This window comes from Dendrobates tinctorius, unplaced genomic scaffold (assembly GCF_039654945.1).
Source record: "Dendrobates tinctorius isolate UK_male_01 unplaced genomic scaffold, ASM3965494v1 ptg000147l, whole genome shotgun sequence".
NCBI classification, from domain to species: Eukaryota; Metazoa; Chordata; class Amphibia; order Anura; family Dendrobatidae; genus Dendrobates; species Dendrobates tinctorius.
In genome coordinates, this window is record NW_027361814.1 from 463,488 (window position 1) to 491,310 (window position 27,823).

A 27,823-nucleotide genomic window follows, 5' to 3' on the forward strand; every position below is an offset into this window, starting at 1 on the left:
AATACTTAATGATCATTGGATTGAATGTTAAGTTTCCACCGCCCCCCCCAAAAAAAAAAAAGTAGGGCATCACTGCAAGTTGACCCTTTTTGCCACAACACAGCACCTTTTAAGAATAGCGGCCCAATCGACTAAGCCACCGTGTCTCTTGGAGATACCCAACACTAGCACACTGCCATCTGAAAACTCGATAGTACCCCTTATAATCTAAACTTGTAAAAAAAAAAAAAACAATCTCCGCTAATATCAAAAAGTTTACCCAACTTTGCGAACAGTTCCACTGTCTGCAGAATAGATAATTTTCTGCAGGGGATCTGCCAGTGCTACAAAACTCTGTTTAATATGTAATGAGCATGTTGTCTAGGTATACTTTCTCTCTAAAGCTCATTCTCTCTTTCTGAATTTCTGATTTTTCCCTCTGAATGGACGTCCTGTGCTGTAGGCATATGCTGCCGTGATGGAATGCTCCCCGGCTCAGGATGTGCCTCCTACGATCGTGCATTATTTATGAGACAGTTTTTTTTTTTTTTTGCAGGTATTCATTATTGGTCTGATTGCAGATCGGAAGTTTCAGCACTTCAACCCAGTCCTGGAAACTTACATCAAGAAGCACTTTAGCGCGACCCTGGCTTACACGTATGTTTCATCGTTCCCGTATTAATAGATCAGTTGTGACAGTGTGAGCTGGATACATTGATATCCAAAGAGCCGCTGGAATATCTCTGTCGGAGCTTTACAAATTCATCACAAGTTTTTGACCTATTTAAAAAAAAAAAAATGCAAATAGATGTGTAGTTATCAGAGAATGGAAAAGCTTGTTTTACACTTGCCTATTCCTAATTTTTTCTGGCAGATCACTCGTAAACTATCTCAATACTGGGTTTCATGTAGGGTATTGAGAGCTTGGTGTAACTTTTTAACCTTGATTTATTGTCTTTTTATTTTTTGCTGCCTATATCAGTGCAATAGAGTAGAGGACCTGACTGGTTATATAACTTACACACCCACACCTGATTCTGAAAGTATTCATAAAGGCGGCAGGCTCTTCCAGGGTTTTTTAACTAGTCCAGTACCAGGTTACCTTCTCCTGTTAGTGATCCAATACAGTTTTACATTTAAGTACATTTTTTCCTGTTGATAATAATTATAATTTTTGTGTTTTGTTTTATGACACTTTATTTGTATTTATGTAATTTTGATATCACCAGAATTACACCAACTGTCAGAGTAAAAAGTAACACATACAGTGGGGCAAAAAAGTATTTAGTCAGTCAGCAATAGTGCAAGTTCCACCACTTAAAAAGATGAGAGGCGTCTGTAATTTACATCATAGGTAGACCTCAACTATGGGAGACAAACTGAGAAAAAAAACCCCAGAAAATCACATTGTCTGTTTTTTTTTCATTTTATTTGCATATTATGGTGGAAAATAAGTATTTGGTCAGAAACAAAATTTCATCTCAATACTTTGTGATATATCCTTTGTTGGCAATGACAGAGGTCAAACGTTTTCTGTAAGTCTTCACAAGGTTGCCACACACTGTTGTTGGTATGTTGGCCCATTCCTCCATGCAGATCTCCTCTAGAGCAGTGATGTTTTTGGCTTTTCGCTTGGCAACACGGACTTTCAACTCCCTCCAAAGGTTTTCTATAGGGTTGAGATCTGGAGACTGGCTAGGCCACTCCAGGACCTTGAAATGCTTCTTACGAAGCCACTCCTTCGTTGCCCTGGCGGTGTGCTTTGGATCATTGTCATGTTGAAAGACCCAGCCACGTTTCATATTCAATGCCCTTGCTGATGGAAGGAGGTTTGCACTCAAAATCTCACGATACATGGCCCCATTCATTCTTTCATGTACCCGGATCAGTCGTCCTGGCCCCTTTGCAGAGAAACAGCCCCAAAGCATGATGTTTCCACCACCATGCTTTACAGTAGGTATGGTGTTTGATGGATGCAACTCAGTATTCTTTTTCCTCCAAACACGACAAGTTGTGTTTCTACCAAACAGTTCCAGTTTGGTTTCATCAGACCATAGGACATTCTCCCAAAACTCCTCTGGATCATCCAAATGCTCTCTAGCAAACTTCAGACGGGCCCGGACATGTACAGGCTTAAGCAGTGGGACACGTCTGGCACTGCAGGATCTGAGTCCATGGTGGCGTAGTGTGTTACTTATGGTAGGCCTTGTTACATTGGTCCCAGCTCTCTGCAGTTCATTCACTAGGTCCCCCCGCGTGGTTCTGGGATTTTTGCTCACCGTTCTTGTGATCATTCTGACCCCACGGGGTGGGATTTTGCGTGGAGCACCAGATCGAGGGAGATTATCAGTGGTCTTGTATGTCTTCCATTTTCTAATTATTGCTCCCACAGTTGATTTCTTCACTCCAAGCTGGTTGGCTATTGCAGATTCAGTCTTCCCAGCCTGGTGCAGGGCTACAATTTTGTTTCTGGTGTCCTTTGACAGCTCTTTGGTCTTCACCATAATGGAGTTTGGAGTCAGACTGTTTGAGGGTGTGCACAGGTGTCTTTTTATACTGATAACAAGTTTAAACAGGTGCCATTACTACAGGTAATGAGTGGAGGAAAGAGGAGACTCTTAAAGAAGAAGTTACAGGTCTGTGAGAGCCAGAAATCTTGATTGCTTGTTTCTGACCAAATACTTATTTTCCACCATAATATGCAAATAAAATGAAAAAAAAACAGACAATGTGATTTTCTGGATTTTTGTTTCTCAGTTTGTCTCCCATAGTTGAGGTCTACCTATGATGTAAATTACAGACGCCTCTCATCTTTTTATGTGGTGGAACTTGCACTATTGCTGACTGACTAAATACTTTTTTGCCCCACTGTAATTTATAAAGACAAAACTTCTGTTTTTATCTCCCTTCTACCCCAGTAAGTGTTAATCTATAAGTTATATAGCTATTTCTTATCCTTTTGCCACTTATAAGTTGCTCATTGGCGCCTCCTGAATTTTTTTCACTGAGAAAAACTGCTGAAATCTCGGTGAATGGAAGTTAAACTGCCATCTCACTGAAGGACCAGATTAAAGCTGCATATTGAAGTCTGTAGTGAGGAGGAGAAAGCAGGCAGAGAAATAGGCAGGTGGTGTTGATGCTTTTAGCACTGTTGTATTTTATCCTAGTGCTTGTTTCACAGCTACACTGCTCAGTACTGCTGTATCATGTCTTCCATTCTGCTTCTGAGCAGACAGGAGAGCAGGAATCTCACGTCTGTTTAACCACTGAAAATGAGAGAGAGCCTGCATAGGGGAAAACCAGTGAGACATGCAGGATGCAAGTACATGGCAGATTCCCTTTTCTCTGTGACAGATGATATTGGGGAAGAGAAGGATTGAGCTGGTTAATTTTAAATGCCCGATCCCTTTATTCTCAGGCGAGATAAGCCGCCATCAGAGATTTCTGTCAGCTGTTTTCTCCCTCTGGCGGCTTTTGGCTGAATGTGTATGGGCCCCGGACTGCAGGGTCTTGGTTGTAGGCTTGGAGAGACATGACTGGATAGGAGCTGTGTACACGCCACGGTATATATTTTCTAGCATGTTTTTGCTTTATATTTTTGGTGCTCTAGTGCTTTAGAAAAAAAATATGCTCGCAAAGCCGCACGATTGATGAGAAAGGAAGCAGACACCCAAATCGTTCACTTGTACAAGGTCTTTGCTTAATAGCTTTGATATTCCGGCCTTTTACTATCCATTAGCGATTTTATAGTTATTCACTCCAGATTCCTGCCAAGTGTGATCAATAATGTGGATACTCACATGTCTGTTCCAGAAAACTGACAAAAGTGTTGAGGAATTACGTGGAAAATGCCGATAAACCTGGCATAACAGAGCAAGTCTTCAAGGTCATGAAAGCCTTGGAATATATCTTCAAGTTCATCGTCCGCTCCAGAATTTTGTTTATTCAGTAAGTATTTTGAACAGTCCGTTGATGTTACCTTGATAGGTAGTTTAGAGTGTCCTACGACTGGGAGGTCTAAGGGGCAAAGTATAGGAGACCGCCAAACTGGGGTAGGGAGACGTAAAGGCCATGCAGATCTCCCTGGAAAATGAAATATGCAAGATGTGTCTTCACTGAGGAAGAGAACGTTGCACTAATGAGGGGCAAAAACGGCGGTCTTGTCATTTTGGAGAAGATACTCTTTTGACATTACTATAAAGGGGTTTTCTGCCTCTGAGGATAATTGAATTAACATGATCTATTGCTGGCACAGAATAAGTTAACTGAGAATTCATCACTTTGTAACTTATTTTATCTGTCTTTTTCTGAGATCCTCTCCACTAATTTATGACCACAGACCACATCAAAGTTGAATGTGTAGGCAAAAAAAAAAAAATTGGTGCAACGTTCTTACTGAAATCCAGCTGTACAAAAATCATTTTTAACCCTAAATACATGCGTTTAATAAAAAAAAATATATCTGTTGGCCCTAAAAGTGGATAACTCCTTACACTTATGTGGCTAGGATCCATAAAGAGTTAACATTGACTTCTAAAATTGCTATGCCCACAAGTTGGAGCTAGAGACTCTATCCCTTTCCTCTGTGAAGAAGCTCCTAAAATAAGCTGTACTCTTTGGGGAAACCTGGATACATGTGTTCAGTTTCCCTACAGCGCTTCCACAGGAGAAAAGTAGTATTGCATACTTGCCATTTATATCAGTGGGCTGTCCATGTATTGCATAGATGTTCTGGGTCCTCCACTCTTTATAGCTGCTCTCTACAGTGTCTTTTAGATGTTGGCCTTAATACTAGCAGACCCCTTTCTTCTATTACCCCAAAATACAGTAAGGTGTGTGCACACCATGTGTTTTTCAAAATTTCTGTACAAATGAATGAGAATTATGACCATCTCTTTGCTTAGAGCGTCAGAACCTCGTATCCAAGATACATGCAGGTCTCGTATGTGGTTTCCGCATGTATGATGAACAATAAATCTTTTTTTCATTGTGCTTTTATTGAATGGATCCTCGCCGTCCTGTGTAATTGCAAGATTTTATGCAGAAGGATAAATTATTGTTCTTTTTCAGATTGTATGAAAATAAGGGGGAAGCGGAGTTCATGGAGTCCTTGCTGCAGCTCTTTAAGTCCATCAATGAGATGACAAGCAGCCAGACCGACCAGACCGTCATAGTAAAGGTAAGCTGCAACATAATAAGGTTCTTTTTTTTTTTTTTCCTTTATTTGTTTCGTAACTAAGTAGTTAAATACAGGGCTGTGGAGTCGGAGTCGTGGAGTCGGAGTTAGTTTTGGTTGGAGTCGGAGTCGGTAGAAATGTACCGATTCCGACTCCAGCTTTAAAAAAAAATCTATTAATATTTCATAATTGAACTTTCATATGAATTTTATAAATGTTACTCAAATATATATGTTCTATCAAACTATGAACAACAGTGATAAGCAGTTCTGCTGGAGATAGAGACATTTCTTACTTCTTGTGTGTCACTGTTCTCCACTGCCCTTATCTAATCTTATACTTGGTTAACCTCATGCTGCCCCAACCCCCCTACTTACAATGTATGAAACTGAAAGTGAAAATGTGTTGCAAATTCTTAGTAGTAAAGCTCCTCCTCTAGACTAGATCATACTAGGTGTGCGTCTTCCAAGCATCTCACAGCTGCCTGCTACTCAGAAGAGGAAGACTGTAAGAAGTATTATCCTTTCAACAAACTTTGCATCAGTTACCTGTGAGTACATGAGGAATAATAACAGTATTACTGACCACTATATCAGTTGTACGACCAGGCAATAATTTTGTACAATTGTTTTTAGGAAAAACAATTGTCATTTGGATTGTGAATGCAGAATTAAAAACCTGAGAATGTCAAAGAAGCATCACATTAAATCAGCTGTATTTGAACATTTCGCTATCACTCAAGATAGAAAACATTATGTCTGTCAGTGTATGACAAATGATCCAGACGAAAACAAATGCTGTGAATCCAAGATGAGTGCATATTCAGGTGTCGGGATCCCTCAGAGTACCTCTTTCACCTGAAGGACCGATGTTCTTGGGTGTGAGACACCATATGTCTCTAATTGATTGCTCCGTCGAGAAGAATAACACAGACTTACGCTGTATTGTACAACTCGGGAAGCCTGCTGAGACGCCTCTGGCTTATCAGTTAGGTTTCCATTCTTTATAGCAAAGAAGTTAAACATTTACAGACATGCGTAGTATAAAACAATTTCACAACTGGTTTCAACAAGACAGAGGAAGCCACGTAGGCTGAAAAACAGGAATTCATCTGTTATCTGGTTTTAGTTCTCAAGGGAACAGGTAAGATGAGTCTAAACAAGAAAATACAACATAGACAGAACTCAATTTAACTCCTTCAGTTCCTATCAGTCCCCCCTTTGACATCTTCATTCTTCACAATCTGGAACACTGGATCCTGTAATGACAGCTGATAGTGTCCTATTCACCAGGTACTATCCCAGGCCGACGGGTTGCCCGAGGGAGACAGATATCTTCTTTTACCCTCTCCATCCCCCAGTTACTAAGGCCACGTCTGTCATCACAAGAGTACGCTCCTTCATGTCAGAAATGAGATGTCAACCTAAGACTTAAAGGAAACAATTATCAACTTTGGTAAGGGTTCTGTCATTAATTCATCTTTCTCATCTGTTTCTGTATCTTTTCTTACACACAGTTAAACACCAAAAAACGAATTTTAAAAATACATATATTACGAAAAGACAAACAAAGATACGTAGTAGGCTTAATATAATTCCAGCTATCCAACCCCCTATACCTTTAAACCAATTGGCTGGATTCAAAAAGGAGAAGGTATCTGACCACCAACTATCTTTATTGCGATCATTGTCTTTATCATACTGATCTCTGAGTCTTTGAACATCCTCTAATTTTAGTTTTAATCTTAAAGTTTTGTCAGGATCTATATAATGACAGCAAGCTGGTCCGATGACTTGACACATACCTCCTTGTGCTGCAGTTAAATAATCTAGTACTATGGTATGCTGATTAGTGACTATGATAAGCTGATTTTGAACAGCAACAGTGGTGTTCAGTATATCCAATATATCCCATATTTGGTCATCTAAATAATCTGTAGCTCTAACTAATTTATCCCACATTTGAGTGATCATAGGGTAGATAAAAATAGAGCTAACAATTTTATTGGCCACACTCATCTGCACTATGTGTGGTCTTCCAGAGAGGCGAGGTGTATTATCAGCAGCTCTTTTGTACAACGTGTGTTTAGGTATGCTCTGAGTACTCAACTGGTCATTCGGAATAACAAAGGTAGCTGGAGTCAAACGACCCAGAGTACAAGCACCTTTTACCCCTACTGGCAACCATTTATATGCGTTGTCTCCACATACCCAGTACATGTCACTAGGTAGGTCCCATAGGGCTGAATGTTGTAGTACCAGTCTATGAACTAAATCTATGAACGCAGATGCATTCTGGAGCATGCACCAAGGTGAAAATTGTCCTAAAGGACTACAATAACCTGCATCAGGGTTTCCACAAGGGGAGGTTCCCTTCTTATATTCCGAGGACTCGTTACAAGGCATATTACCTGGAATATTAATACAAGTTTCGTTAGTGCCCTGGGGAAATAAATTGGAGTACTCCCATGACATATTATGTAACTTTCTTTCTAGCAACATTGGTTTGAAGGCATCAGTAGAATGGGAAGTTACATTAAAGCTAACTTGTAAACCATACGTTGGAACTTGTCCCAAGTAGGTTAACCGGGTTCTATTCCTAGGTACCCAAGCCCCCCCCTTATATGCCAGATATTGGAGGTGAGTACTACTTCCTGAAAGGTTACCTTGCCACCAGGGATATCCTACCCATCCCACAATGGGTATACCAACCGTTGTGTTCCATAACTTCACATTATTTGTGGCATTATTAGCAAGTGTATCAGAACAACTGGTCCAGGCAAATAATTCCTTGGGTGGCACAGGAATAACAAGGAACGGAATACTAGTGGCTGATACTGGTGAATGTGTGCAGATCCAGCAATCTGCTGGAGACCGAGTGTAATTTGACCAATCATTCAGTAATTTTTTATGATGTTGTATAAACTTATTATTCAAGGACATTGGAGAATTTAGACTGTCCCACGCAGCTACCATTATTACAGATAATGCAACAAAACCAAACCAAAACATTATGCACTCTTATGCTTTGTTAATTCCTGTGGCTAGTTTGCAATGCGATGCGTGGATCCAGGTTGGTCGTCCTTCCAACTTAACAGAAGTAGGCGTTGTTAGGAGTACTTGGTAAGGTCCTTGATATCGGGGTTCAAGGGTCTTTCTGGAGTGTTTCTTGACATATACGTAATCACCGGGTTGTAAACAGTGAGTTCCTTCCACACTATCTGGATCTGGAATGGAAGAGAAAACTAGAGAATGCATTTGAGTTAAATGCTTTTGCAACTGGATTACATAACTTGTCAAATTATCCACATTGAGTGTTAAGACCTGTGGGTAGTACAACCCTGTGTTTGGTGGTCTTCCAAACAATATCTCGAAGGGTGACAGTTTAGTTTTCCCCGTGGGTGTGTACCTTACTGAGAATAATGCTAACGGAAGACACTCTGGCCATGGTCTATGGGTCTGTTCCATGGTTTTCTGTATTTTTAATTTTAATGTCCCATTCATTCTTTCTACCTTCCCTGAACTCTGTGGGTGGTAGGGTGTATGAAATGTTTGTTCTACACCTATCATTTGCATTACATTTTGCATTACCTCAGCAGTGAAATGTGTGCCTCTGTCTGATTCAATTGTTTCAGGAACACCGAATCGTGGTACTAGTTCCATCACTAGTTTCTTTGCAGTGGCTCGAGCTGTAGCCGTTTTCACCGGGTAGGCCTCTGGCCATTCAGAGAACATGTCAACACACACCAGAACATATTCATATGGTCCACTTCTGGGGAGTTGAATGTAGTCGATCTGTAGTCTCTGGAAGGGATATAACGGCCTAGGACTGTGTTTCCGTGGAGTTTTCACTACCTGTCCGGGATTGTGTGCTAGGCATATGGGACAGGAGGTACAGGGTAGCTGCGCCACCTTCCCAAACCCAGGAGCAATCCAAACCTTCGTGACTAGGCGCGTCATTCCATTGGCGGACATGTGAGTTGGAAGGTGAACTGCTTCTGCCATCCTTGGGTACAAAACCCTAGGCAAGCAGTACTTCTGATCTTTCGTCCACATTCCGTTCGTCTTCTCAGCTCCCATCTTTTCCCAAGTTTCCTTGTCCGTCTGAGCGGAGTCTTCTTGGAACCTTTGTAAGTCTGTAAACAATTCTGATGCATCCTTGTGCACTATGTTTCCTTTTTCTGGAGTCCCCAAGGCAGCTTGCTTCGCCGCCTGGTCTGCTTTCTCGTTGCCTTTTGCTTCCATGTTGTCCTTTCTGGTGTGTGCTGGCACCCTCATAACGGCCACCCCCTGTGTCTGGGCCACATTCTCGAGGATGTCTCTGATCAGTGTGGCATGTTTTATGGGTGTTCCTGCTGCTGTCATGAAACCCCTTGTGCGCCACAAAACCCCAAAATCATGTACTATCCCAAAGGTATATCTTGAGTCAGTGTAGATATTTGCTGTTTGTCCTTTGGAAAGTTTTAATGCCTCATTCAGAGCTGTCAGCTCAGCCTCTTGTGCGGACATGTGGGGTGGAAGTGCCTTTGCTACAATAGTCTCATGTGGTGACACTACCGCATATCCTGTGTGGAATTTTCCACTTTCATCGGCATATCTGCTGCCATCCACAAAAAATATAAAGTCTGGATTTGACAATGGTGTGTCTGTGACATTGGGCAAGCCAACAACTTCTTGCTGCATCAGTTCTATGCAATCATGTTCAACCTCGTGTGGGGGCTCAAAAGAAAGCGATAATGTGTTCTCATCTATATCCCCCCTTTCAGAATCTGCAATTGGCAACAATGTAGCCAGATTCAGATTCTGAGTTTTAGTAAACGTAACATTAGGAGGCATAAGCAAGGCACATTGCAATCTGAGTTGTCTGGCCATAGAAATATGTTTAGAAGAAACCTGATTCAGGATACCGTATATATCATGTGTGGTACAGACAGTTAGTGGGTTATCCAGTACAATATCAGAAACTTTGTCAAGTAGCAATGCGATTGCAGAGACTGCTCTAACACAGGATGGTGTTCCCTGTGCTACTGAGTCTAGTTTGGCAGAATAGTATGCAAGGGGTCTATTCTTTTTGTCATGTTTCTGTGTCAAAATGCCAGTAGCATGCCCTCTAATTTCAGCGGCCATCAGTTGAAAGGGTATATCATAGTTAGGTATACCTAATGCTGGGGCTGACACTATGGCCTTCTTCAGATACTGGAATGAGTCTCGTGCAATGTCAGTCAGTTGAAAAGGTATTGTGTTGATGCAATCATACAGTGGCTGCATATGTTCACTAGCATGTATGACCCATTGGCGGCAAGACGAAACTAAACCCAAAAATGCTCTCAACTGCTTGTGGGTTGTCGGTTCCTTCATTTGTTGTACAATTGTAATTCTGTCATTGGTTAAGTGTCGGGTACCGTGTGATAGACAATGTCCTAAGAATACGACTTTTGGTTGGCAAAACTGTAACTTTTCGCTGTTGACCTTACATCCATTGTCTGATAAAAACATCAGTAGTGAAAGTGTATGGATTCTACAGTTAGCCTCATCAGGTGCACAAAGCAACAGGTCATCCACATATTGTAAGAGCACTACATCAGGTGGGTGTGGCCAGCCGGCCAACACAGACTGCAATGCCTGCGTGTACAGTGTGGGTGAATGCTGCATGCCCTGTGGCAGTCTGGTCCAGGCATATTGTTTGCCCTTAAATGTAAAAGCGAACAGATGCCAACAGCCTTTGTGGAGGGGCACTGAGAAAAATGCGTTTGACAAATCAATCACTGAAAAACATTTCGATTGACTAGGGATTTTTGCCAATAGCGTGTGTGGGTTAGTTACTACTGGTGTCAAAGGAACAAGGACCTTATTTATCTCTCTCAGATCATGTACCATGCGATATTTCGGGGCATCACCTGGTCCTCCTTTCTTTTTGACAGGAAACAATGGCGTATTAGCTTGTGATTTAATTGACACCAATGCTCCATTGTTTACAAGATCAGTGACTTGTGCCTCAATAGCAGCCTCTTGTTGGGCACTGATAGGGTACTGCCGCAGCTGTGGCAACCTTGTGTCTGCGGGCACCTCCACCACAACTGGGGATACGGGAAGTAAGCCAATATCCGCATTCCCTTTTGCCCATAAGGTATCAGGTAATTTGTCTAGGGCTGAGTCCCATGGTTGTGATGTGGTGTCATCAGGATTTTGTGACTCGAGAGCTTGAATTATCATGCAAGCCTCAATAGCATCCCCTTCCTCATCTGGAATGGTAAGGTGTACTGTACCATCTTCAGTAAATTTGATGTCTGCCTGCAGTTTCTTTAGTACATCTACTCCCAATAGGCAAATTGGTGCTTTTTTGACAAACAAAAATGTATTCAGAAACATTTTAGGTCCTACTATAACTGGTAAAGGTTTGCTAAAAGGGATTAAGCTAGATTGTCCACTAAATCCTGAAACAAAGGTCGAGTTTTCTGAAAGGAGATCTGGAGTTATTACTTTGTCATTAACCACTGAAGAGGTTGCTCCGGTATCTACTAGAAAGGGTACCTTTTTTCCATTTACTTTGATTTTAACTACTGGTTCCCTAGAATCAAGTTGCATTCTAACTGCACCTAGTCAGTTAGTAGGTTCCTCCCTCCTAGGCTGAGATTCTCTATCCGCTTTTCGTTTACGGCAATCTCTCTGGAAATGACCTGGCTTTTTACAGTAATGACATGTAAAAGTTCTCCTCCTAACCTCATTGATTGGATGTCCTTGGTTGTCAAATTGGGTCACCGCTACTCTTGTTTTGGCCGGTGGTGCATTCTTCCTTTTCTGCAAATCTAATTCAATGCCCATAGCTTTTTGTCTTAATCCATGGACATCAGGTACTGATCTCCAATCAGGGGTGCTTATTTTCAGGGGATCTCGTATTTCTTTGAGCAACCCTTCCATAAAGGCTTTTGCCAATAGTCGTGATACCCCCTCATTATTTCTTTCAGATATTGGAAACGGCGTTCCAAGATGAGGGTCTTGATACAAATCGGTCACTGACTGTCCCGGTTTCTGCGGTATGGCTGTCATGTTACCTCTCTGTCTCTGCTTCGTCTGCATAAAATTGTCAAGGGCAATTAAAAAGGGCTCTCTCGAAGCCTGAGTTCGAGGATTACCTTCTTGATCATTATCAGCGGGTCTATTTGGTCCAACAATCTGTGAAAACTCCCCTTGGGTAGTTATTGGTAGTTTTAATCTGCATAAGTCTTCCCCATCCAACCAGGTCCCTCTGTGTACAGTCAGTACTTATCTTATGTACCGGGCAAACCCCATAGGAAAGGTAGTGGGATCTGGAGCATTAGACAATAATGCCATACATTCTGGAGCGGACCATGGAGTATAATGGGTAGTCTGAATCTGTCTGGTGCGGGTAACACCCTGTTCATCTGTTTCCCTGAAAGGGCGTATTTGGGTCCTAACGAGGGCTAATCTGCTAGGGTGATGGTAACGGGGTGCTCCACAGGCTAGACACGTCTCTCTCCAGTCTGGATTTTGTTGACCACAATTATTACAAGTCCATCCTAGATCACCATTGCTAGGTAATGGTGATTGTACATCAGGGCACAGTCCGGTGGGCAGTGATATAACCAGTGCTGCAGGTGGGGTTGTTATACGGGCTGGGGCAGGATATGGTGGTGGTTCCTGCTTCTCTGACACAGGGCTAAATTCTTTGGGACGAATCCATCGTTTTGTTTTCTCATTATATGCCCAGTTCTCTCGCTTAGCAACCTGTGATACTTTAATGCATGCCTCCACTTGTTCCCCCCACTCATTGTCTGCAATTCTTCCTGATTTTATGTCTTTTATCTCCTTCCACTTTTCTTCATCTAGAGCTTCTTTACCATTTAACTTAAACTCTCTTAATACTGCTTTTAGGTCCTTTGCTGCACTACTTCCACATCTGTCCTTTATTATCTCACTTAACAATTTTCCTTCTACCACTGTTTTCCCCTGACTGTTTCCCATTTTCTTGTCCCGTATCACTTATCCCTTCTGTTAGTCCCCTGCCTTAGGTGGTGTATTGGGTAAGCTCAAGACTCAGCTCTACTATACCTCGTTACCTTCTTCCTAAGGTGCTAACAGACTGAATGGAGTTTCTGTTCCTCTTTGTATTATATGTTTCGTATACTTATACGCTATATACACTGCAAACAGAAGCACTCCCACGATACACAGGGATGTGAACAGGACATCCATTCACTGGGTTTCTTCAGTCATATCTTGTCACAGGCTTATATTGTTATCCTGTGCTCAATCAATCACACTCTTATCTGTCACAAGGTTTATTCGTAAAGGGTGTTGATTTAAGCTTAGGCGGTGACCTCCCCGAAAGGACGCTGTCACATGACCCAGATAGGCAATATCACCACTCTTTGAACGAATACCTGCTGTGCAGCTTATTTTCTACTTTCCACAATCCTTCAACTCAGAGCAGCCACTCAACAACCTCCCTGATTCCGAACACGGAATCTTCTATTGTGGAAAACTTGTCCGTCTGGGCTTTGTAATATGAACTGTTCACCTAGCCTTATATTCCGTAATGTCTGACCTCTCAACGTATTACTCAATGGGATATGTGTATTCAATGCTAACAGTATCCACCACTGATCTCCCTTTTTGGCATAATGAAACTTTCTTATATTGGTGTCTGGGGTTGTTCCTGCAAATGTCCAATCACCATACCCGTTATGATTTGCATCAGTTCTTCTCCTGAAGATAGCAGTACACAGACAGAATCTGCAATGACCTCTCATTCGAGCAAAAATTACATATGCGTATCACACCCGATTTCCTCAGAGTTCTTATATAGACCTGATCCTACGGCCCCCTCCTCTACTAGATTCCCCTTTATACGGACCTTAGTTACAATGATAGATTATGAAGAGCAGAGAAGAGAAGAATTGATCTCTTACCTGGCCAGGTGTTTAGGTCTGCTGTTCACAATTTCATCAGTAACTGGAATGGTCTGTAGATCGGGTAGTCTTGGAGAGGTGCCTATATCAGGTCCCTGTTTCGGGCGTCAGGAAACTGTCGGGATCCCTCAGAGTACCTCTTTCACCTGAAGGACCGATGTTCTTGGGTGTGAGACACCATATGTCTCTAATTGATTGCTCCGTCGAGAAGAATAACACAGACTTACGCTGTATTGTACAACTCGGGAAGCCTGCTGAGACGCCTCTGGCTTATCAGTTAGGTTTCCATTCTTTATAGCAAAGAAGTTAAACATTTACAGACATGCGTAGTATAAAACAATTTCACAACTGGTTTCAACAAGACAGAGGAAGCCACGTAGGCTGAAAAACAGGAATTCATCTGTTATCTGGTTTTAGTTCTCAAGGGAACAGGTAAGATGAGTCTAAACAAGAAAATACAACATAGACAGAACTCAATTTAACTCCTTCAGTTCCTATCACAGGCAAAGATAAAAATGCTCCTACCAGAGCTTCTAATCTAAAGAGACCTTTACAGCGCTTTCATCCAGAAGTACTGAAAGCAGTGGATGAGAAAGACTGCATCCAAACCAATGAACCAGTGCCCAGCTCTTCCAGCCAAACAAAGGAGCAGAGAACTTTGCAGCCATCAGTTGCAAGATATTTTGTCAGTGACAAAGTTACTTTGACAATGACAGTAGATACATTTAAAAAAACAATCATAGAGCTTGTTGTAAAGCATAGTGTGCCTATTTCATTATTTTCACGACCAGCTTTTATGTGTCTGAATGGGGAAATGGCCCGCAAGCTTGGTGTTTCTCTGGAGAGAGTATTAGAAAATTAGTAATCGAAGAAGCTTTTAAACAAAAGGAAGAACTTAAAAAAACTCTCAAGGGACGCTTTCTGTTTCTTAAAATGGATGCCTGCACACGTCACAGAGTGAACTATTTTGCCATCAATGTCCGATTTGTTTGTGACAAAAATGAAATAGTTACCAAGACATTGGCAGTAAAAGACACCAAAGCTCATCACACCAGTGAGTTTCTCCAGGTCTTGGTGGAAAAGGTTCTGCAAGACTATGAACTTAAAAAAGAGCAAGTTCTTTCTGTCGTAACTGACAATGCTTCAAATATGATAAGTACTATTAAGCTAATGAATGAGAGTAATGATGGTGACCAGCAGCTAGAAGAACATTCTGGGTCCACAGACACAGAAATGTTTGAAATAGAGGAACACAGTATTGTAACTGAGGAGCAAACTGAAGTTGCTTCAGATGAACAGCAACATGATAGTTTAGATGATCTTGTTGAAACTGTGTCAATGTTCTTTCATTCATCACATGCGCTGTGTTGTGCATACGCTACAGCTGGCTATAAGAGACAGTCTGCAAGAAGGACATGCTGCTGCACTGATTGGCAAGGTGAGAAAATTGGCTACTGTTGCCAGAACCCCTAAAGTTGACTCAATTTTGAAGAGACGTGCTGGAAAAGGGGCAATTATTGATCAAGCCACATGATGGGGCAGTACTTACTTAATGATTCAGCGCTTGGTTGAACTGAAAACCTTTCTTGTAGACATGGCTAACCCTCAATTGACGCTAAATGAAAGTCAGTGGAATCAGGTGACTGAGCCGGAAAAATTGCTAGAGCACCCATTTACAGTGACTAAAAAATTACAAGCAGAGGACTTAACTCCAGGTATTTTCTTAAAGGAGTGGAAGAACCTGATGTTTCGCCTGTCCCAAAGAGAAGGGTTAATTGCAAGTGGCATTGCTACATCAATGAAACGGAGAGAGGAGCTACTATTACAAAATAACATTCTTTTGGCAGCTGTTTATGTAGACCCAATGCATCGGATTCTTCTAGATGATCAACAGCTAAGTAAAGGAAAAGAAGCTCTGTTTGAAATAGCAGTAAGGATGAAAGGGTTGCAGAACAGTCAGGAGGAACAAGAAGAATTTGGTCGTCCTGCCACATCTTCACCCTCATCATCAACTGATGAAGAATTTAATTTAGAAAAATATTTGGATCACAAGGACCGTGCAAAGCGTTCCCGCATAGAAGAATAGTCATCCCCATCAAGGAACACAGCCAGTACATTTCAGCAGAATTTTTCATGTGCACTAAAAGAAATTGAGAAATTTGACCGTTCATCAAAAATAACAGTGCAACAAGCGATTCCTCTGTATCCTGACATTGTCAGAGATGTTGCCCGAGTGGTTACTGCTTTGCCACCAACACAAGTTAGTGTAGAGAGGTTGTTCTCTGCTCTCAAAATAATTAGATCAGATTTGAGGGCATCCATGAAGGAGGATCTGACAGAGGCAATACTTTTCCTGAGGACAAATTTATAGATTTCTTCATATTAACTGCATAAAAGTGTTTATTGCATATTTGCTTACAGTTTAGAAAAGTTTATAAAAGTTATTTGCTATATTCTAATTGTATTCTAATAAATGTAGTTTTTGCTCTAAGTGGTCTGATTACTTATATGATGGTGAGAAACTGAATAAGCACCATGTTTAATATTTTACAACAGTAAATTTGTTATGAATTGGCCATTTATGAAGGAGTCGGAGTCGGAGCCTGATAAAATCCAGGAGTCGGAGTCGCAACTGTGGCTTACCGACTCCACAGCCCTGGTTAAATAGACTCATTTCTGCCACAAAGACTTGTGCAAGGAGCTTGTGCGATGGTGACAAAATACCCTATGGTTTCAAAGATTAATTGGTGCACTGTTTGGTCCGTCTGCACGGCACCCTATCATCTGAAACTTTCTCCGTATTGCGTCTGATCCAACATCTATGACAATTTTTTGTCTCACTACTCGGACAACCTTTTTCTAAAATCTTATTATTCCCCTTCCCCTTTTTAATATTAATACTTACTAGCTTGACCCGTGCGAAATTTTCGCACATTGGTCGTCGGGGGCGCAGGCAATTTCAGAAAATGCAAGCTGGTCAAATGTAAATGTATTTCATGAGCTGATGAACACAGACAGGCATTTATATATGTAGATTGGTAATATAATAAATTGTTTTGATAAGTAGAGACCAAAAAATGTTTTCCGGTTGTGGTGCCACCTGCACGTCATTGTGTCTTTCTGCAGGGTTATGGAAATGAATGTTTAAACTGTATTTGTACTTATTGATAAAATCGTGAATGTGTGGTTTGTTTGGCTGTTTTCTGCCTGAAGGGAGCAAGTTTACCTTTCAAATGGTGTATCGTGTGTGTGTGTGGGGCGAAGTAATCACCGAAAAGGCAGTGCATGTTTACAAATGTGTTGGTAGTGTGCTTCGAGGTACTGTGGTGCCACCTGCAGATCATTTTTTCTTACTGCAAGTTTATGAAAATTAATGTTTAAACTGTATTTTGTGATCAAATCGTTGATCTGTGGTTTGTTTGGCTATTTTCTTCCTGAATGGGGCAAGTTTACCTTTCAAATGGTGTATCATTTGTGTGTGTGGGTGCAGTACGAACGGGGATACAAAGGAATCACCAAAAAACATTGTTTAGAAATAATAGAATAGATGCTTGTCTCCCCTGTCGCCACTCGCTCTCCCGAGGATTGTGTGACATTATGCCACATGATCCCTGCCACTATTCAGTGCTAGCTTCACTCTTTTCTCTTACCAACGGAATTAACATCCAGAGGAAGTTGGTGAGCAGCCGCAGCTCTCACTTCCTAGAGTTGTCTTGACTTGTTAGAAGGAGAGAAGAGTGAAGCGGCGTTGATTGGCAGCAGGGATCGCATGACATATAAAAGTGTCACACAATCCCCAGGAGAGCCAGTGCCTGCACCTCTGGAACAGTTTTGGCATCGGAGGGGAGTATAGGTGTTATTATTTTACTTGGGAGGAAACATAGGGTTTCAGAAGAGGTTGTGTGAGGAGTGAACAACCCCTTTAAATTAAAGTAAATCTGTTGTTAAGCCCCTCCCTCCCACTCATGTAATGAAAAAGCAGTGACTCAACAATATAATAATTTTTAAAAAAGTAATAAATTTTTTTGTGCAAATGTGTATAATGTGGCATCTTTTATTGCCTAAAAACTAGTGTAGAAGGAATGGTAGACATTGTGCTTGAAATGACCTGCTGCTGAATTCTCGCCCCCCCACGATACTTGAGATATTTTTTCCATTTTTTTTTTTTATTTTTTTTTCTCTATTTTCTATGTATACTGTTTTCTGTTTCCCCAACACGTGAGATTTTTTTTTAAGCCTCATTTCATTAATTTTCCAATATTTTTTTTTTTCTTTGTTTTCTTTTTCTTGTAGGACCTCTACTGACAACTCTTTTTAACAAATAGTTGGAATCTCCATGAAAAAAAAATTATTTGAGCCCCTTCTTGTTAAGTCACGTTCCAAGATTTTCCGAAAGCACAAGTAAATGCCCCTGCGATTTTACCACTTTTTCTGAAAATTGCAGCAGAAGAAATGAATCACAAACACATCACATGTAAAGTGACTCAAATATTTTTTATTTTACGGGGATTCCCACTATTTTCTAAAACAGACATGTCAGGAGAGGGCCTACAAAAAAAACAAAAACAAAAAATCCTGGCCATAAAAACAAATTGCAAATGCATTGTGTGAACATGACCTTCATCACCTTTGTGTCGTGCCGTTTTGTGCATAAATTACCATCTGGGTGTTATCATTCCTTTGTCAAAGGGGTGTGTCCCTACATACCCAGCTCTGATAAGACGGAATCAGTTTGCTTTCGCCTCCCCCAACTTGTAACCGTCGCAATTCATCCGCTTCCAGTAGGAATAACAGAGGAACGGCACAATGTAGAGTTCTAAGAATAAGCGATCCAGACTTGATTTTGGGAATAAATAACAGGAGAGGCTACAGATTTTCTTCTTTCCATCACACGTTCACTAACTGTGAAGCTGCAAAAGAAAAAAGGATCAGACAGTAAGTTGCAAAGTTTGGCCGTAAGGAACTGTAATATCAGATAAGAATACGTTGGATAGGCGCTGGTATGGGGATTTGTAGGGAGCAGAGAGAAATCAGGAGAAAAGTTATTTTTATTATGTGATTTAAGACTACACATCACTTATTTCAGAGGTTTCAGCTCTAAGCTCCATTACAAAAAAAAAAAAAAAAAATTTTTTTCTTCCTAGTCATGCATTAAGACCAGTGAAACTGCAATAGAAAAACATCAGATATCAAACAGTTTAATATGAGCCCAGAATGAAAGAAATCTTAAAGCGCTTCAGGCTATGTAAACCTTTCCTTTTTCCCAGGGTAGTAAGTAGAGTTTAAGATTTCTGCCTTTTCACATACTGATTAGCATGTCGGCGCAGCAAAAGGAGAAAACCAATGGCTTATTTGATTAATATCAGACGGCAAAATGGATTTCCAGCTGTGCCACGGAGGGGGATGAGGGGCAGAGAACGAAAAAAATATTCCACATTTCACATTGGCCTATTTCAATGACCTGAAAAAAGCCTGACATCTCTAATCAGGGAATGACTTATAGGTTTATGTAAATGGGTCTTGTTTTCATCCCTATCACTTAAGAACTTAATGCCAATCAATTCCCATCGAAGGTTCATTTGTAAGTGGTAGAGTGGTTGCATTTATTTTTGGATATTGGTGACGGATTGACGACCATTGAGCTTGTACTTTTGCTTGGAAAGAAATGTACATTCATCTATGTTTGCCTGGAAGAAAATGTAAAAGATTAATAGAAAATAAAATGAATAAAATAAAAATGATCACAAATTTTAAGTTGGTAGGATCTGGCTTCCTTTTTTGTTAGGTGGTCTCCCAACTAAATTGTATTTGTGTAACCCAGAAACAAATAAAAGCGGACCTATCACCTGATTTTTGCTCTTATTTTATTCCTTCTGCTCATTTGTGTAATTTTTGAGTAATTTTTTTTTATTAATCTGCCATATGGTTCCTTTCTATTTAGTATTACTTTTTATGTTGTTTAGTAAGGGAGCGTGGCATTCGGGATCCTCTGGGGCGTGTCTTTAGGCTTAGTGTCTTTAGGCATGTCTTTAGGCTTAGTAAAAATGAATTGAGCGTCAGTGTGCATATTCAATCACCACTTCATTCAACAGCAGCTCGGAATCCCCCTTTTCTAATGATCGAGCTGAGACTTCTACCCAATTAAAATTTCTCACCAATCAAGGGTATTTGATAACATTTTCTTACTGGGATACAATCCCATGTAGTAAAAATGTGCCAGATTTTCCAGTATTTTATAGTTTTGCATTTCCATCATTGTATATGAGATTTTCAGTGATCCCATGCATATACTGCGAAAACTATCTGGGCTTTTTCTGTGAATTTAATGTGTTTTATTTTGGCATCAGTTACTTTTTTTCTTTAAATTTATGTATGCATGAAGTATGCTGTAGAGTTGGCTTATTTTTTCAGGCTGATTGGTTTTTCCTCCTCAAGCATCTATTTGTTTTTTGTTTTCGTTTTTCTTAGCTAAATTCTTATAGGTGTTGTTTTTATCTTGTGTTTTTTTTATTTTTGTTTTTTTCTATGACTTTTCACACTACTACTAAAAAAAAATCCCACTGGAAAAAAAACCCTTAAAAAAATTAATGATACAACAATTTGTATTTTTAATTTTTGTAAACACTAAAAATATGACTTCAAAAGTGTGTGCGTGTGTGTGGGAAACCTGTAAGGGTTGTCTTACACCACAGCATAACATGGGGAGAGGGGATACAAGAGATATGGCCGCAGCATAAGATGGCGGGGTACGAGAGAGATGACTGCAGCATAAGATGTGGGGGAGGGGTATGAGAGAGATGACTGCAGCATAAGATGTGTTGAAGGGGTATGAGAGAGATGACTGCAGCATAAGATGTGAGGGAGGGGTATGAGAGAGATGACTGCAGCATAAGATGTGGGGGAGTGGTATGAGAGAGATGACTGCAGCATAAGATGTGGGGGAGGGGTATGAGAGAGATGACTGCAGCATAAGATGTGAGGGAGGGGTATGAGAGAGATGACTGCAGCATAAGATGTGGGGGAGGGGTATGAGAGAGATGACTGCAGCATAAGATGTGGGGGAGGGGTATGAGAGATGACTGCAGCATAAGATGTGGGGGAGGGGTATGAGAGAGATGACTGCAGCATAAGATGTTGGGGAGGGGTACGAGAGAGATGACTGCAGCATAAGATGTGAGGGAGGGGTATGAGAGAGATGACTGCAGCATAAGATGTTGGGGAGGGGTACGAGAGAGATGACTGCAGCATAAGATGGGCGGTGATACAAGAGAGATGACTGCAGCGTAAGATGGGCGGTGATACTAGAGAGATGACCGCAGCGTAAGATGGGGGGCACTAAACAGTTTATACTTTATTTCTGAACTGTGAGCACTTTGGTTTCTTCTTTTGCATTGAGTGTCTTTTGATGGGAAAAAAAACCTTTTTAATTTTTCTTCAACATGTTTCTTACTCCTGGGTAGTGATGAGCGAATTTGTTCGGATTTTGTCCCTGAATCTGATTTTGACATATTCGTGCCATATTTGAACACTATTCATGCCGATTGTTTGTCTTATGATCGGTTCTGAACATATTAGGTAATTCCTACTCCCATTGACTCTAATGACGTTCAGCTGTGTTCGACGAATATTGCAAAAACAAAATTCGAATCCGATCGTGTTTGGAACCGAATCCAAACAAATTCTCTCATCTCTACTCCTGGGTAAGAAGCCCATCCTACGTATTGACATGCAGGGGTGCTATTGCCAGGGTACTAAAGACCGCCCCTGATGAGGACAGCCATTGTTCTCATATCCTAGTAAAGCCCCCGTCACACATAACGACGCTACAGCGATCCCGACAATGATACGACCTGGTAGGGATCGTTGCTGCATCGCTATGTGGTCGCTGGTGAGATGTCTGTCAGATCTTCCCAACGACGCAGCAATGATCCGGCAACCCGTAGCAACCTTTGTAACGATGTCACGCCATGTGTCTCACTTCTGAGTCGCTGACGAGGTTGTTGGTAAAAGGTGTCAAACATGCCGATGCATGCTACCCAGCCGGACCTCAACGATCAAAAAAATGTCCAGGACATTCCTACACGACCAGTGATCTCACAGCAGGGGCCTGGTCGCTGCTACCTGTCAAACATAGCGAGATCGCTGCTGAGGTCGCTGTTGCATCACAAAACTTGTGACTCAGCAGCGATCTCGCTTGTGTTGTATGGACGGCCATTTTTCTCTTTCGTCTCATTGGGGGACACAGAAACCGTGGGTGTGTGCTGCTGCCTCTAGGAGGTTGGCACTATGCCGTGAAAAAAACTTAACTCCGCCTCAGTATACACCCCTCCGACTGTAGGACAACTAGTTTTGCTTAGTGTCAGATAGGACGTGGACAGGGGTCTCTTACAGATCCATGCCTACCTCAATGTGCGTCGTTCCTTTTCAGGTAACCATGACCATGGAGGGATACAGAGTAGATCGGCTACATCTGTATTCCCACTTGGGGATTATGAGTACGGCGTGTACTGCCACCCCGTATCCTCATAAATCCCGTTGGCAGGACACTAGCCCCTAACACGGACTTGTGTTCAGGTGATCGTGTCTGGTCCTGACCTTCATCTCTTATCACTCGCCCTCCAGAGCCTGATGATCGAGTGAGACGCCCTGTAGAAAAGATTTGGGACAGCAATCTTTTCGTCAGGAAACTGCTCCCTGTCACGGGGAGCTGAAGGTAAGAGGCTGCAGCATTTTTCATTAAAAAAAAAAAGCTCTTTTTCTTGTATTTATGGAGGGATCACTGTTACCCTGTGCTCCGTGGCTATAACTTATCTTAAAAGCCAGTACCTGCTTCCAAGCACTGCAGGAATGCAGAATTCGGCGCAGCCTCCAATCCTTCCTCCCACGGCGACATTAAAACCTATCTGCGGTTCTAGTCGCGCTGTCCCGGTTTGGTTGGCTCTTCAACAGGGAAAGAATCCCGCCTTACGTCAACACAACGCCTAGAGTTCTTAGGGATGCTAATCGACACCCGCCGCTCGAGGGCCTCTCTTCCCGAAAGGAAGTGGATTACTCTCCGGCAGGGAATTTGCTCTCTGCAAGAATCCCGATTCCTATCTTTTCGCGCTGCCATGAGAGTCCTGCGGAGGATGGTGGCAGCCTCAGAGGCAATACCACTTGCCCTGTCCCGTTCCAGGATACTTCAGAGGGACACCCTCCTTCAGTGGTACAGGTCCATCTCTTCACTGGATCGCCCTTACTCCCTCCCAGTCAGGCCAGACAGTCCCTCAAGGGTGACCGACCTCCCCCCTTGTTTATCTGGGGTGGTCCTGTTTCCCCCTGTCCACTGGCAGGTGATAACTAGGGATGCCAGCCTCCTGGGCTGGGGTGCGGTATTCCATCACCTGGCGGTCCAGGGGCGATAGTCGAGGCGAGAATCCTCACTGTCGATCGACATTCTAGAACCAACCGGGGTCTTTCCAGCACTCCTACATTGGGAAGGCTGCCTCGAGGATCAGCCAGTCTGGATTCAGATGGTCAATGCCACAGTAGGGCATACATCAATCATCAGGGGGGAACCAGGAGTCCCCAGGCATCGGCAGAGGGAACAAGAATCCTCAGCCGGGCGGAAGCCGCGATTCCTGCAATATCTGCAGTTTACATTCTCGGCAGAGACAACATGGCCGCCGACTTCCTCAGTCGGGAAGGGCTCGCAGCAGGAGAATAGTCCTTACATCAGTACATGCTCCATCAAATCTGGCAACTATGGGGGACTCCGGATGTGGACCTTCTGGCATCTCAACAGAAGAGAAGGGTCCAATAGTTTGTCTCCAGGTGCCGCGATCCTCTGACAATAGGGGTCGACGCGCTGGTTATTCCCTAGTCACAGTTCAGACTCCCTTACCTGGTCCGTCCCCTTCCTCTCCTACCCAGGTTACTAAAGGGGATCAGGGCGTAAGGGGTGCCGGTCATATTGGTCGCCCCATACTGGCCCAGGAGGGCCTGGTTCGCAGAAATTATCAATCTTCTCGCAAGCACCCCTGGAGACTCCCCGACAGGCCAGATCTCCTGGCTGAGGGGCCGTTTTACCACACGAATTCTCGGTTGCTCAATTTGATGGCGTAGCCATCTAAACCACAATACTGAGAGCAGCGGGGTTGTTTCGGACCGAAACATTAATACAATGATCCAGGCTAGGAAGCCATCTTCATGGTCTATTATCGAGCCTGGAAGGGTTATTTTGGCTGGTGTGAGTCTAATCACATCACAACTATACCCTGTTCCCTACCATCTGTCCTAGCCTTTCTCCAGGCAGGATTAGATGCCGCTATTGCCCTAAGTTCCCTGAAAGGCCAAGTATCTGCTCTCTCTATTCTTTTCCAACGGAATTTGGCCTCTCGCCTGCAGGTTAAGACCTTTCTTCAAAGGGTGGCATACAGATCCCCTGTGGATCCATGGGATCTTAACCTGGTCTTGGAAGCCTTGACAAATTCACCCTTGGAGCCCCTCCAGGAAGCTCCCATATTCCTTGTGTCCTGGAAGGTGGTATTTCTCATAGCCATCACCTCTATCATGCGGGTTTCAGAGTTGGCGGCCCTGTCCTGTCGCCCTCCATTTTTGATTATGCACCAAGACAGGGTTATTTTGCGGGATCCTCCTTCCTTCCTCCCCAAGGTGGTATCGGCCTTCCACCTGAACTAGGACCTAATCCTTCCGTCATTTTGCCCCAACTCATCCTCTGGAGCGTTTTTTTTTCAATAAGCTGGACCTGGCCAGGGTGATAAGGGTCTACCTGGCTAGGAAGGCTCCTTTCAGGGAGACAGACTCGCTCTTTGTCATTCCTGATGGGGTGAAAAGAGGCCTACTGGCCTCTAAGGCAACAATCGCCCGCTGGATCAGAATGGCAATTCTGGAAGCCTACCGGGTGAAGAACAGGGTGTCCCCTGCTGGGGTCAAGGCTCACTCAAACAGGGTGGTGGGCGCCTCCTGGGCGGCACACAATAGGGCAATAGGGCATCAGCCATGCAATTGTGCAAGGCAGCCACCTGGTCGTCTGTTCATACCTTTTCAAGGTTCTATAAGATCCATATCTATACTTCAGTGGACGTCAGTCTAGGCAGAAGAATTTTTCAGGCGGCAGTGGTGAGTTCTCCAACCTGAAGGATGTTTCTGTCTTCTCCCTCCCCAGGGATTTCTTTTGGATGTCCCACAGTTTCTGTGTCCCCTAATGAGACGAAAGATAAAACAGGATTTTGGTTGCTTACCGTAAAATCTGTTTCTCAGAGTCTTCATTGGGGGACACAGCGCCCTCCCATGATTTTGTTACTTGTAATGAATATATGATGACTTACATGATGTCTCCTTCTACTGCTTTCTCACTGATTGTCCTACAGTCTGTCGGAGGGGTGTATACTGCGGAGGCGGAGTTAACATTTTTTTCACGGCATGGTTTTTTTTTTTTTAATGAAAAATGCTGCATCCTCTTACCTTCAGCTCCCCGTGACAGGGAGCAGTTACCTGATGAAAAGATTGCTGTCCCAAATCTTTTCTGCTGGGCGTCTCACTCGGATCATCAGGCTCTGGAGGGCGAGTGATAAGAGACGAAGGTCAGGACCAGATGCGATCATCTGAACACGAGTCCGTGTTAGGGGCTAGTGTCCTGCCAACGGGATTTATGAGGACACAGGGTGGCAGTACATGCCGTACTCATAATCCCGGTGTGGGAATACAGATGTAGCCGATCTACTTTGTATCCCTCCATGGTCATGCTTACCTGAAAAGGAACGACGCACATTGAGGTAGGCATGGGTCTGTAAGAGACCCCTGTCCACGTCCTATCTGACACTAAGCAAAACTGATTGTCCTACAGCCTGTCGGAGGGGTGTATACTGCGGAGTTAACTTTTTTTTCACGGCATAGTGTCAACCTCCTAGAGGCAGCAGCACACACCCACGGTATCTGTGTCCCCCAATGAAGACTCTGAGAAACAGATTTTACGGTAAGCAACCAAAATCATGTTTTCCTCAGAATGCAATATTACACTTCCTCTAAAATGCAGGGGAGAGAAGCTTGGCTCAGCCGCACCTTTTTCAGCATAATCAACTATTTACCGGGGGTGCATTTCTTTTGCCCAACCACCCCTTTAAGTAATTCAGACTTTGCTATACTCAATAATTTCTTGTCTTGAGATTTTATGACTTATTTTTTCCTGAGGGCTGTTTTTTTTTTTTTAAATTAATTGGACCCACTGTACCAAATTTAAGGGGCCCATTAAAGCAACATCATCCCTTTAAAAAACAAAAAAAAACAAATCAATTATCTAAAATTTGAAAAAGATTAAACCCAGCTGGCAGTGAGTCTTGTTTAATAGCCCACTAATTTGATTTTTAATTCCATAGGAACCAGGCCAAGTACAAATTATTTAGCCACGAATGAATATAATAAGAGTGTTAGTGAGGGTCACCTCTCCAATCATTTTACATGATCATGGTGAGCTAGTGACGCTGGTTCCATTCATAAATTACATCGATCTATAAAGTACGGATGACATCATTTGAATTTGGACACAATTTTCACTGTTTTTTTTTTTTTCCGTATCAGAAATTCCTCTTTTGTTTAATTTTAATAGAAAATGATATTTTTTAGGAATTATTATATGTGGTGTCCTTTTTTTTTTATTATTATTTTTATTTTTTTTATTATTAAAAGTAAGAGCTACGTTTTTGGCAAAATTGTTTACGGCTTTCATATTTATTTATTTTACTTCTTTCAACTTTTGTAGCATTTGAACCTTTTCCCACTGAAGGAATTGAATATTTTACACCCTGATCGTGGTTCGGTACTGCTGTGCATCAACCCTGTCAGTCTTGCCCAGAAACTTGGCCTGTTAGGCCCTGCTATAAGCAGGGTCTAACAGGCCACCATAGCTCGTTAAGGCCATTACTTGGGTTCAAATTGCGATGACAAACTTTGGGACTTTGGGTTCAAAGGGGTTTAAAAAGGGAGCCCCCTTCCTCTGTTAACCAACTGCAGTGCTGCGGTCATGTCTCTTGCATCCCCCGTCTTTTGCTGCTGTGAAAATGCACTTCAGCTGTTAGGGAGTTAAACCATTGTGTCAGGCTATTATATCTAGTTTGTTCCAATCACAATAATTTCACCCTCTGCTTTTTCCACTGATAATTTTACCAAAGTCAAGAATCTTTTACTGAACCTGCCATCAATCTGTCACATATTGACCTCTTTCCAATCTCATTTCCCGCACTCAGTAATTATGTACAGTAATCCAGATTTGTTGTCTTTGTTCCATCAGTGCCGCAGCAGAGAGATTACAATCCACTTTTAGTTTTATTTTCGTTTGGCTCGCGATCATTATCATTAATTTTACTTTCGGATTTCCTTTACATATCAAGCTTGCAACCTATAAATGCATAAACGTGAAGAGGAAAGTAACATGGTTTCTAGTGCCACTTTTCGGAGGTGGAATCCTAAAATTGATATTGACACTGTAAAAAGCATTGCTTTATGTCTTGGGGTAAATAGCCAAACCAGAATCTTCTCCTTCCATAGACTACTGTTTTTAAGTTCTTTCCCTTTATCAAATGCCTCTCACCCAGCCAATAAAGTCTTCTACTTTGCACTGACGAGGAGCAAAAATCCAAGAACAGTTGTGTGCAAATGGAAATGTTCGCCTTCTGGAAAAGATTCTGACTTGGATTTATATCCTAAGTCAAATAGAAAAAATCTCTTTTAAGGTTCATTA

General features: G+C 42.2%; 1 protein-coding gene across 1 annotated transcript in view; it reads left to right on the plus strand.

Moving 5' to 3' along the window:
* DOCK1 (dedicator of cytokinesis 1) overlaps positions 1-27,823 on the plus strand; it is a 495,500-nt gene that overhangs the window by 163,670 nt on the left and 304,007 nt on the right. The window contains exons 21-23 of the mRNA XM_073546335.1: positions 536-636; positions 3,793-3,927; positions 5,050-5,158. Coding sequence (XP_073402436.1) covers positions 536-636; positions 3,793-3,927; positions 5,050-5,158 — 345 coding nt within the window. The remainder of the gene's footprint in view (positions 1-535; positions 637-3,792; positions 3,928-5,049; positions 5,159-27,823) is intronic.